General features: G+C 36.4%; 1 protein-coding gene across 3 annotated transcripts in view; it reads right to left on the reverse strand.

Annotated features, from left to right (window-relative positions):
• The window catches only part of ELP4 (elongator acetyltransferase complex subunit 4), a 150,451-nt gene that overhangs the window by 74,859 nt on the left and 63,115 nt on the right, over positions 1-12,477 (reverse strand). For all 3 annotated transcript variants that reach the window (XM_075755285.1, XM_075755287.1, XM_075755286.1), the window contains exons 8-9: positions 9,169-9,277; positions 6,358-6,464 (exon numbers count right to left, since the gene is read on the reverse strand). In XM_075755285.1, the coding sequence (XP_075611400.1) occupies positions 6,358-6,464; positions 9,169-9,277 (216 nt within the window). The remainder of the gene's footprint in view (positions 1-6,357; positions 6,465-9,168; positions 9,278-12,477) is intronic.

Here is a 12,477-nt window from a genome sequence, read left to right on the forward strand (position 1 = left end):
TGTTATGGTGTTATAATTACTATCTTTTGATCTATGTTTAAATAAGCCAGTGGTAATGCCTTTATTAATAATCATAGGGAAAACGGACAGGAAAAACCAATGCAACAGTGGTTTGACTGGCATACATTTCAGCTGAATTTTATTACAATGTTTTAACTCTCTCTGTTAGAAAGTTTAGTTTTTTAGGCAGAGTCCGCTGCATTTGAGTCCCTGAGCTGAAGTGGAGCATCCAGTACTAGAGTTTGTCAGGTACGATGCTATCTGCTCAATACAGGCTGAGGAGAAAGAGAACTTTCCCATGTAAGCTCCAAGGGTACTTGTGTTCTCAAATACATGGGGCCGAGAGGCCCCAAGGATTTTATTACATTAAAAAATTAAAGAAATACACTTTCTGTAACCCTTCAGAGAAGTTCTGTCTCACCTTTGAGCCAGGAATACCTATAAAGTTTCATCCATGTGCCAGGCACCGGGCAGCCGGGCAGTCACAACCGTGTTACACTCTGGCTTAGCAGGTTCCATCCTGAGGTTGTACGGCCCTAACATGGGGTCAAGTCTTGTAATGTCACCACAATCTTAAAACAGAGTGACTTTTATCTATATATGAAGGTATATTGTCTAAGCTCCCGGTATTACAACACGTATCGTGTCGCCTATGTTAGCTTTGGTGTTACATCGTGGGAACTTTATCTCAGCAAACAAGAATTCATTCCCCTATTTTGCTGACCGATTGCTGTAGAACTATCACCTTACTTAAATTTCTAATAAACCAATGTTTTGCCTTGTGTCAGCTATCAGGCTCACAGATTCTTTTTGTTAAAATATTGCCTAAAATAGTTCAGTGATTCAAATGTGTTTGTTTATTTACAGAATTACTCAACTTTCACTCACCAGTGAAATATAATTGGGATTAGAGTGAGTCATTACTGAAGGCTGCTTCAAATTTTCTTGGAAGAAACCTAAAAGAAGTGATGCTCTCAGAGGTACAGCAGACACTTTCTAATTCTCACTGATACAGAGGTTGGTATGGCACATGTGCATATTTTACGTATATGCTGATCCCATAAGTACTGGTGACAGGGTTGATTTGTTCCTCCAGAAGAAACAGTTCACGGATAACCCTAAACCATTATGTCCATACCTGTTCTTGATGCATGTAATGAATAATTACAAAATGTTTCTGGGAGCAGAGTTCTGGCACTCAGCGACATCACTATCTCCTGAGTCACTTAGGACCACACTTGTGCTATGCTAATACCACACTGAAACACTGTGGACATCAGTTGTGACTTACCCACCTGGTCTGGTAAATAATCTATAGCAGTGGCTAATTGCACTTCTTTGCAAATAAGAAGTTTACCAGACTCCAGTCTGTACAAAACAAGCAATATAAAAAAAAAAACAAACGTAGAAATACAGAGATTTCAGATGGAAGCTACCTAAGATACATTTCCTGGTTTTAATTGCCAAATTCATCATGTTAAAAGAGTTTTAAATCTTCTTCCAAATACCAATGCTGGACACGTAACATACACACGAACATTTGGAGTTGCAATCAAATCTTGCTTATTTTGGCAACTGCTTTTCTTATAGTCCTTTATTGATAGATGAAGAAATGACATTATTTTAATATCTTTGGAATCATACGTTTGTTTTTAATTCTATATAGATTCAATTGCTGTTCTTTGTGATTATGTTTCCTTCCAAAATGCACTGCAGAGCACTCCATAGTTCCATATTGTATGTCTCCGCTACTGAGAAACCAGCAACTTTCCTGCCACAGGACTCCTCTAATTCTGACTTTCTTCTCCTCCTGTTAAGAAACACCTCTCTGAAAAGAATCTCCTGAACTTATATATTAAGCTCTGGAAGCTTATTTATTTTTGCTGTGTGGCAATTCTTTATATAGTATATGACACCCTGGCTTCAAACTGAGCTGTCTTTTAACAGATTTTTATTCTGGTTTGCACAAGTGTTGTATAGCCAATAAAAAGAAAACCTTATTAGCTGGCTCTTACTTGTGTATTGATCAAAAAAAAAAATTCATAATTATTTTATAGGCAAACTATATTATACAGCTTGTAGGAAAAAGCTTATTCTCCATAGTATTAACAATTGACTGTTACCCGAAGACTCAAAAAATCAGCAGTAAAGCAAAACTAGGGAATTAAAAAAACCCCACACCTTAAAAACTTTCCCATTTGCAAACATTAGGCTGAATTTATCAAAACTTTTAACTTTAAATACCTAATGTCAGAGGTTTATGTTGACCAGACAGTAACAAAGGGAGTTAATCAAATATGAATCTTCTCCAACTGTCTTGTCAAACCAGGTAATGATGTCCTGCCAGCCAAACTCAGAGGGAACATGTGAAACAAATACAAAAGTAAACAGGCCTTAAGCTGCCCAAGGGAAAGTCAGCAAGATGGCAATTTCAATCATTTGGAATAATACTAAAGCAGCCTTAGGCTTTTCTCAGAATGGAAACATGTCACTGTTACTGCAATATTTCAACAAATCAGACTGCAAAGAAAGGAACACTTATGTAATCGCAGCCGTGGAATGGTGCTTTACTCAACGGTGAGGTGGAAAATAATTAAGAGGAAATTCCCTTTTTGCGAGTAATTGTAAATGTACCTAAATAACAAAGACAAACAACGTTTCCTTAGAAATTGCGAGGAGTGGAAAAAAGTCAAATTTAGGCACAGATTCCTTTAGTTTTGATACAGGAGGCTTTGGAATAAGAAAAATAAAGTTCTATCAAATAAAACTATGAACATAATGTTCCTACAAAACGTATCAAATGTTGATAAAAGTTACATTCAGAGCTACAAACAAAGCAAAGAGTGCTTCAAGAACAATTCTGCTGAGAAGTTTCATTAAGATGAACGGGTTGTCATATCATTTAAATGAGAAATCAAAAAATATTTCAAATATTTGGGGAACTTACCTAATCAGTAAACTTTCAGTATGTGTCTAGTCATGTAGCCATCTTTTAGTCAATCATCAGAAAATCAAAGGCAAATTGGCATGACTCAACCCAAACTTTAATACCGCATGATTGTGTCGTGTAAGCTTGTTTTGTGCGAGGGCTGCTGTGGTTTTAGCAGAGAGATTAACGACCGGACCTAAGCTGGCCTCCAAACCTTGCCCTGCTGATGCCTCAAGCCCTTTGAAGTCTGACCATCATACCTGGCAAAACAACAGTGGGAACTAGGCTGGTGTCAGATCTAATCAAGTTTCCTGCCTCAGCATAGCTAACTATGGGGTACACTAATTGGCCCAATTGCGGATTATACCTTTTTGCTACAGATTCAAGACAATAATTTAGTCAAATGATGGTTTTTATCTCCTTCTAATTAAGATTCCAAAGTGGGAAGAAATAGGATTAGACAGGCTAACTTCAAAATTGTGTCCTTTAAAGTGGTATGCACATAAGATAGACCTCTGATAATATTGCATATAATAATGTATTGCTAGTAACTAACGAGTGAAGATTTGGAAAAGCTTGATCTAGCTACTGCGCCTTTTACCACAAACATGTAAGTTTTCCTGGAAAGGGTCTACCTCACAATTTACAAATGGAAAATGAAAACTCATAAATATTCATTAAAAACCATTTTCATCCTGAATTTAAAAAAAATCCCTTTAGAATACATTTCAGTCAGTCTTATTTTGATGAAGAAGATACAAGAAAAACTGCAACAGTTAAATGATTCTGCAGACTATAAAGAGGCGGAGTCCCTCCCACAAAACTGCAATCTAATAAAAAGGATTTGACATTTAATGTTTTTTACTGATGAGGGCCAAACGATAAAGAGTTATTTAACTGGTGAGCAATCCAGAGATGAGAAAACCCATGTCCCATGTCTGTATTTTAATCTGTAAAAAAAGAATGGTCTAGTGGTGAAAACCCTTTTTGGAGAAATTTTGCCATAAATCATAGGTTGTGTATTTCTAACTTTTCTAATGTAATTTGATTTTAAAATGGCATTTCAAATAAAGGTCAATATTTTTTACCCTAAATTGTGTATATAACTAAGCAGAAGCTTTCCAAAAACTGTAACTTACTCAAAATATATTTTCATTTCACATTTAAGCTACATACTAAAGAAGTCATAAACTCAGTTGTACTTTGTATAAAGCACACTGTTGCTTGGAACGCCTGCACGCTGTTTTGCTGCTTTATGTTTTTACCACCAGAACCAAACCTGACTGCTGACTCATCACATTCTAACTGCAGAAACCCATTTTAGAAGACTGTATTCACATGCCTTCTTAATTCAATTTTCCCTTGCTCCCATTTTCTTATTGACCTCATTGCTCTAGTCAGCCTAGCTGTAGTCTGCCTCCCCTAATAGTATGAGGAAGAAAAACATACGTATTATAGATCAGTGAAATGTGTACGGGAAGATCACGGTAGGACAGTGATCTAACCTGTTCAAGAAGGGCTAGTTTGTGTCAGTTCAGCTTATAGAAAGCATATCTCTAACAAAACATGAAGTTATTCAAAAGGGGCTTCAGCTGAGCAATGAAGGGAGAAATTACACAAGTGGGTCATCTACGCATGTCTAGGGCAACAGGTTGTTTCAAGAGTTCCACTACACCCGTTTCCAACGCTTCTGCCCCATGGCTAATTCAATTCTTTTTACAGAGCCTCCTGCTAAGGTTTGCTTTTCTTTTCTTTTTTCTTTCAAATTGCATTACAAATTAGAATCCCAAATATGGCTGACCGAAAAAATTATATTCTGAGTCAGGATTCACAGTGAGGAAAAAACCCCTAATATTCTAATTCATAGCTATAATAAATAAGAATTTACTATGCTATGAAATGAGGGTGCACACTTCTCTGCACTTCTGAAAGAGTAAGACCATTTGTATTTCAAAACCAAACACGGACTATTAAGGTTTTTGTTTCTAATGTACTGCTCCCAAGCGGTTGTTAAAATGGTTTAATACCTCACAATGCCTGGTTTTGCTAACCACACTCTCTGGAAAGTGAGAAACATTAAAAAGGCATGGCTTTGAGAAAAAAGGCCTCCTGCATGTATTTGCCTTTAAGTGGCTTCTGAAGAGGATACTTCTAGTTGAGAAACTTCTAGCACTCATGCAGAGATGACCTGCACGAAGAACTGGCTGCCTGATTAACTATTAACTACTCTCAATAGGATTAGATAATTAAAGACATTGATGACCATTAATTAGGAGGAGGGCACCTTAATTTGTCACTCGATAGGGCCCTTTCAATGATTTATAGGTTAGGGCTACTTGCAATTGTGAAGGGGAGGGGGCAGTGAAGAGAGAGAACCCTTAAGTTACCTTATCAAGTGGCCAGCTAAAAAGGGCAGAGGGTCAAATAAGGGCCAAAGTGGTCACTTAAGGGTGAAGTCCCAAACACCAAAGCAGTGCCAAGCCACATTGACCATCATTTGGTGATGGAGTAAAAAATATGCTAATTTATTGGTGGCAATTCTCTCTTTTTATGGTTTCAAGCAGTTAAGACAAGTGGCCTGCTTAAGAGCTTTTCATTTGAAAAGAGATTAAACAAAATGGTTTGTCAGGGATGCTTGGCTGTTTTATGTCTTTGTTAAAAAAAATTTGCCCAGACTGTACCGATGACTATCGCATCACCCCGAAAGCCATCTCCCATCTCCAAGCATTACTTGGTTAATAAATACATCAGCTCTAATTGCTTAATAGTGCTATGTTCATTTGCTCTTTAGCAAGATTAAAATGAAATACATCTTTTGTATTACTGCCTTCTATCAGGACTGTCTGCATAAAGGTCACAGAAAAAAGTTTAAATTTAGTAGGAAATTTACTTAAGGACATTAGTGTAAATGATACTGTGTTTAAAATGACATAAAAGAGCGAAAGGTGATTTCAGTAATGCAAAGAAAATGGTTTCTGAATACTGATAAGGACACTTATCCCTCATACCACACACAATTTTAGGCAGCATTATACATTAAAATCCCTCTTCTGGGGTAATAACATGTAGCTACTTTCCCACCCACTAACACAAGTAAGAGCAAGTCATTAACATTTAATTAAATATGCTCCTGACATCCTTAGAAACATGTCACGCTTTGTTATTGAAGGTTGTGGCCTACTTTCTATGTACATTTTAAACCAAAATAAACTATTTATAACAGACCGATTTAGTGCAGCAAATGAGACATTTTTAATTAGAAGGCATACTACAATATTTTATAAAACCGTTCTGAACAGCAAAACCAGAATGAAATGAATTTACAACATCTGATGCATATTTTATGCATTTCACAAAACAAAACATAAGAGATGCGATTAGCTCCACCTTTTGGGTTCTAAATAGTGAAACAAAACTGTTTCTCTTACCTCAATGGTGAACAGCTTCCTTTTTAATCTAAAAGCAAGGTCCTTCGTGTCTGACACATCACAGATCAAGCTATTAAGCCGAGGAATCTGATGTACATGAACCAAACCTTGTGGAAAGAAAGAGTAAAGGAGGGAAAAGAATTAAGAAAACGCTGTCATCCGGATGCATAAATTAGAGTCTTACAGCAGAATTCTGTATATTTACACACACTCATCCTCCCCTTTTTAAACTGGAGCTTACTACCGGGAGCAATGAAGCAAACGGTGCGATTATACTCAAGTAATCAAGCAGAATAAGATAAACAGAAATCCTTGTGCGAGGAAAACTAATTGCACTTTGGTACAGAAGTACAGATGTAAAGAGGGATCTTAATACTTGTCAAAACTACAGCCGGTTTGTGTGTGATTTTCTCTTGTATTTACAGTAAGCAAATATGGCTATCACCTTGCATGCTGCCCACGGCACCACTGAGTGATCTTTATTTTATTAAATGCACCAGTAAGCAGCCAGCAAAACAAGGCTTATGGGTTACTGATAACCACGGAAGCTCGAATGAGAAGTACTTCGGTCTGCGCCCTGAAAATGACTTTTAAAAAGTTTCCAGAAAATACTGATTTAGAGCATGCTTTTCGATAAATTTTAACCCCTATGCTATCCTAGGAGAAATGGGTTTTCTTCATGCAGGAGGCTGATAGAGCCATTCAGATGGTTTTAACAGCACTAGGTGCACTGCAAGCTCTGCACTCTGTCAGCTGCAGCTCAAGCTGATTTTTTCTGACAAGGACGCTGGATGGTTTTTGTGCAGCCTAATATAGTTTCTGAACAACCTAAGGGTGATTTTCTACATCTGAAAACCAGGAAAATTCTACAGGGCTTCTCAATTACTGGCCTATATTTGCTATTCATAAAGCCAGCGTCTAAATGGAAATACCGAACATTTAGAAAAGACATCTTTCTTGAAAACGGCAGCCGTGAGAAAACCCCAAACACTAAACCCCCTAATTTAAAATAAGGCAAGTATTTCTTTCAGGGTGTTATTTATTTTTTAAAAGGAAGACTAAAGGAAGAAAGTTCTTAAAATTGAAATACTTTAAAAAGCTAATTTTTATGGATACTAATTACAAGAATTCTTAATAATACTAGAAAAATATTTTTACACTTTGAAACCTTCTATCCCTGCCTCCAGTCCTGTGACATATCAAAATTATTTGTTTAGCTTTTGAGTTCAAAATTTAATTATTATATACAGAAACAGCACGTTTAGCACAGGGTTGCTTATATACAGTATTCAAAAATTTTATTTAAGGATCATCTATATCATTCTTTTGTTATTTTATTGACTTTTCAACCATTTAAATTTGCAGGCAGCTTAATAAAATTATTAATGCAGGATTCATTAAATAATGCAATAATTTAATCAAACTTTTCCTGAGTAATGTCAAAATCTTCTACCATTTGCAGTAAATAAATCATCTTAAAATGTATTCTTAAGCAAAAAAGAACCCAGAAAGTTAAAACCGTTAAAAATATCTATTTTTAGAATGTTAAATTAAGGTTGCTTAAACCTCAAAAGCTATGTTTATTGACATAAAATTTTTATTAAGTAGTACCAAAAATTATTTAGCATACATTTTTACAGGAAACCAGGAAATAACTGCTAAAATACACATTGTCTTAAAGGATCTCTTCAGTACTGGGAAAAGGAGTATCAAATTGACAGAATTATGTTAGCATAAACAAATGCCACATCACGATTATACAGTTGGAAAAATAATTAGGCAAATTATTCCAGCTTTTGTTCACGGTTTCTTTTCCATTCACCTTTTTTTCAAATAATGAAACATGCACTATTTTCATAGTCAAAAAGATTTTTCTCTGATTTATTAATTACAGCCTGCATACACACAGTGGTGTCTCAACACCATCTTTACTTCTTTTTCTATATATTCTGCTGTGGAAAACACTGCCACATTCCCACATGTTTACAGCAGGTTTCGGATAAGCAGTTTACTTTCAACTAAAGGTTTCCATGGAACTACAGTAGTATCACAATAATAATAGCTGTAATTTATGCACACTCGGAGCACCGCTCCGGATTAGCTGAAACTGTCTGTTATTCACTGCTTTGGCTATGCATAACTTCTAATCCAATCTTTAAAAATTTAAATAGTTCTGCTGCAACACCTAACAAAATCTTTGGGAAACAAAATGCAAGATTAAACAGCACTACACTTTTTGAAGATAAATCACTTGAAAGGCTACATGACTTCTTACCAAAATTAGTTTCATATTTTACATGCCACACATATCCACATTAATTTCTTTAAATGCCTAAGTGCTGTAACTTAAAGCTGAAAAAGAGAATGTTATTTTTAGATAAAGCAGGTCATTTAGCAGTTTATTCACCTTAATATAATATATGTTTTTCCGTGTTCTCTATTTAAAACTTGGCAGATCAAAAGTATTGATTTCATGACAAGTTCAGCTCACTGGTCAGATGATTGCCAAGCCTCCTCTGCATGTGAATTCCCCAAAGCCTGCCTGTTGAGATGTACATCTGATTGAGCCATGCCTCAGTAATACGGCTTGACAACATGCAAGGAGTTGCCATGTTTCCTTTGCAGCCTTAATGCACTTTACTGAAAATTTTCCTAACTCAAGACTGGTTAGCAAGGAGAAACATTTAAGAGGTATATTCTAAAATGAAATCAAACGCTACTTTATAGCAGATACCCAATTGGAGGGTAAGCCGCTAAGTGCCCTAGAAACACTCAGGGCAGACTTTTTGCATTGCTAAAGATGGAACTTACCATGGTAATCCTTGTATAATGGATTGGTTTCTCTCTCAGAGCCAATAAATGATTCAAGACCAACTACCGTATCTGACAAGTTTGTTACACGTTCCATAATTGCTTTATTCTGTAAGACATGGAAACAAAATACACATCCTCCGTGATGAAAAAGGTAATTAATGTTCATAGAGTAAGCCCTGGTCTTCTCAATGACAAAAGGGAAAAAATAGGTCATCAATACTTAGAAATCACATTAGAGGGCTTTTTTTCTTTAAAAAAAAACCAAACATGACTTGAAATTTCTGTCTAAAGAAAACATACATTTGATAAGCAGAAACCATAAACAGGCTAACTCAGCGCTAAATCCGTATTTTCCTAATCTTCATAGCATAAGCATTTGCTCACATCAGAGATATTTACAAGCTATGTGGCAGTCAAGCACCTCTCATTGACTTCTACTATGAGTCAGATGCCCAGCTTTTGTTTGTGTTCTTAAAACCTTGGGTTGTCATACACTTCGGCATATCACCTCTAGTATTTTGAGCAAGCACAACCCACACAATTATTCATTTTGGTCATCAAACAACATGGGAAACCAAAGCATCTTCTCCAGTATTTTTCTTTCTAAAAGTTCCTCTCTAGACAACATATGAATCTAAAGCTTCAAGTTGCATTACCATTTCTCAATATATTTGTGATTTATAAGTGATGCCTTATGTCCTGTGCAACAATGTGCTGTCGTGTCTTAAATAAGCTGTTTTTCTCATAGTTTTCTTTGCTTAATTTTATAGAGCAGAAAGCAACATTCAAAGGTCACAACAGAGATCTTCAGAGGTAACTAAGGATAAAATGTTCTTAAATGCTTTGATGATGTCAGTATTTAATGAGTGAAAAAACAAGAGACAAATCTGTGCTAAGCAGCAAAATATTTCTTTAAGATATGTAGTTATCTTAATGCCGCCTGGACTGCTGGTATACTCTTGCTCTTGATGGCTGTAGGTGCTATACCCATCATACCTTCAGGGCTATCAAGACCAATCACCTCAGAATATCCATTCCAAATATCAAGAATTGGCCTCCATAGCTCCAAGTTATAGTTTTGTAATTTTTGTTAATTTGAAATCATTTTGCACATTCTGCATTTTTTTCATAAGTTATACGACTGATGCTTATTATGAAAGCTCAATTCCAACACTGGTAAACGATGTGACAACAACAATTTATAAGGCAATTAGGAGCAGAGAGAAGGGAAAAAGTCCTAGATATGTTGGAAAAGTCCATGCATTGTACTGACACACAGGTTTATTAAAATGGTGATCAATACACCAATTGCTTTCATGAACCCACATTTCACTAACAGCATATTTCCTAGCCACGGAGAAGCCTATGAAGCAGACGTGAAAGGTGAACATTTCCTACTCCCACCAAAGAATAAGCTGAATTCTGTTTCTTGACAACTACATCAAATAACCTGTGGCCTGTCCTGCACAAGCCAATCTGCTCAGGTTACAAGGCCTAAATCCACCGATCCCATGGTACCTTCACACCCCCTCCCTTCCCCACCTTATGGGCCAGATGGCATTAAATCCTGGGGGCTGGTCTCCTTTCAAAGCCGCTACTTGTGCACACGCCAAAATGATCTATCCCTATGGAATCGGGGAACTTCAATTTTACCTACAAAGTCTAATGATGGATAATGGTAAAATAGTGTTATACTACAGAATTTCCTTTCTGAGGAATAACATAAGTGATCTGAGGTAAAAAACCACTGCCTACACATCAATCCCTAAGCTTTGTTATTATATCCACCCCTGAAATATTAAAAGCTGACTTGCACATTATTTCCTCTTCTAGGAAGAGAGAGATAGTAATCTGTATTTTAATGGAAACTTTTGATCACATTATTCTACAGGGGCAATCACATAAACATGGTATAAATATAAATCAGAAGTAGGCAGTGACCTCTGTAAATCCACAGACCAGAAATTACCACATTTTGCCAGTTCTTCAGCAGGCTGCTGGATGTTATTTGTATAAGCAAGAAACACAAATTTGTTACATAAATAAATAAACACTGATGATTTCTGGAAGCTAACCTACACTCTTGGTACAGAAAAAATATTCCATCATTTGAAAAAATGTTTGCTGTCCATTAACGTTTTTGCTTGCTGGTTTTGATAACAATGGGCTACAAAAACTGGGGACAGAAAGATGCTCAACCATCAGCAAGGTATCCTCATCATTAACAGTCCTGCAAATCCTAAGACTAGCATCTTTCCCACTTGGTCTTAATTCTGGAAAGATTAAAGTGAGGGACAGCAATTCAATATTTGCCTAATGATACATACTTCAATATGTTGGTTTCAGCTCTTCTTCTGAACAGGTTTGCTTTCTTAAACTGGAGTCTGTTTGTCCACGCTGATTTTGTATTTGTTTTTAAAGTGTGTCAAAATATTCTCCTGGCTTAATGCAGTGTATCTTGGGAAATATTTTGCACAGTGAATCGCCACACCAAACAGACATTTGCTTATGTGGCATTGTTGCCATAGATCTGTATCTATCATGTATTTTCTAGTTTGCAGTGTTCAGCACATTAACGTCCAATCGAAGCTGACGTCAGCACACAGATAGTTGTGATGTATGGCATACTGACATAAACACACAAATCATGTTGCCCCATCTGGGCTTGAAAATTTAACAGAGCTCCAGATCTTCCTCCAGCCCCATACAAATCTACCTCCTGCTTCTGGCATAAACTTGGCAGCTCTGGAGGTGAGCCAGGACATGGTTAGGAGGGAAGCCAGGAATGGGGAGATTCAGGGAAAGAGTTTGTTGGCAGCTAGAAGAGGTATTGTTTTAAATTACACTAAAACATAAAAAAACCCCAACTCAGTCCTGGAAAGTTTTCAGTCTTGCTAGATGTACTGCAGTTTTTCTAAATTAGTTAGTTCAGCCAAAATGTAATTATTCTAACAACATGGTAGCAACCCTGTTGTGCAGGCTGGGCTGGGCATCCATTCTATATCTTACTTTGTGTTCACTGTTTTAAACAGACATTTTCTTTTAAGTGCAAACTTGCAATATTTGGGCTCAACCAAAGTGTATTTTCAAAACGGCGTCTCAAGAACATCCATGTAGCTGGTTGGATATGTAAATGGGAACTATACATATGTGTTTAACCAGCTTTTGGGAAGGACAATTATGGAAAAAGATTGCTTTGTCTTACTAATTTATCTGCAGAATCTACGTAGTTTTGAGTAATTATTTGTGTGTGTTTAAAAATACTTATTTACAAATAAAGCATTTCAAAATGTATCATCTTCTGTG

The sequence above is a fragment of the Balearica regulorum genome, chromosome 5 (assembly GCF_011004875.1).
Source record: "Balearica regulorum gibbericeps isolate bBalReg1 chromosome 5, bBalReg1.pri, whole genome shotgun sequence".
NCBI classification, from domain to species: Eukaryota; Metazoa; Chordata; class Aves; order Gruiformes; family Gruidae; genus Balearica; species Balearica regulorum.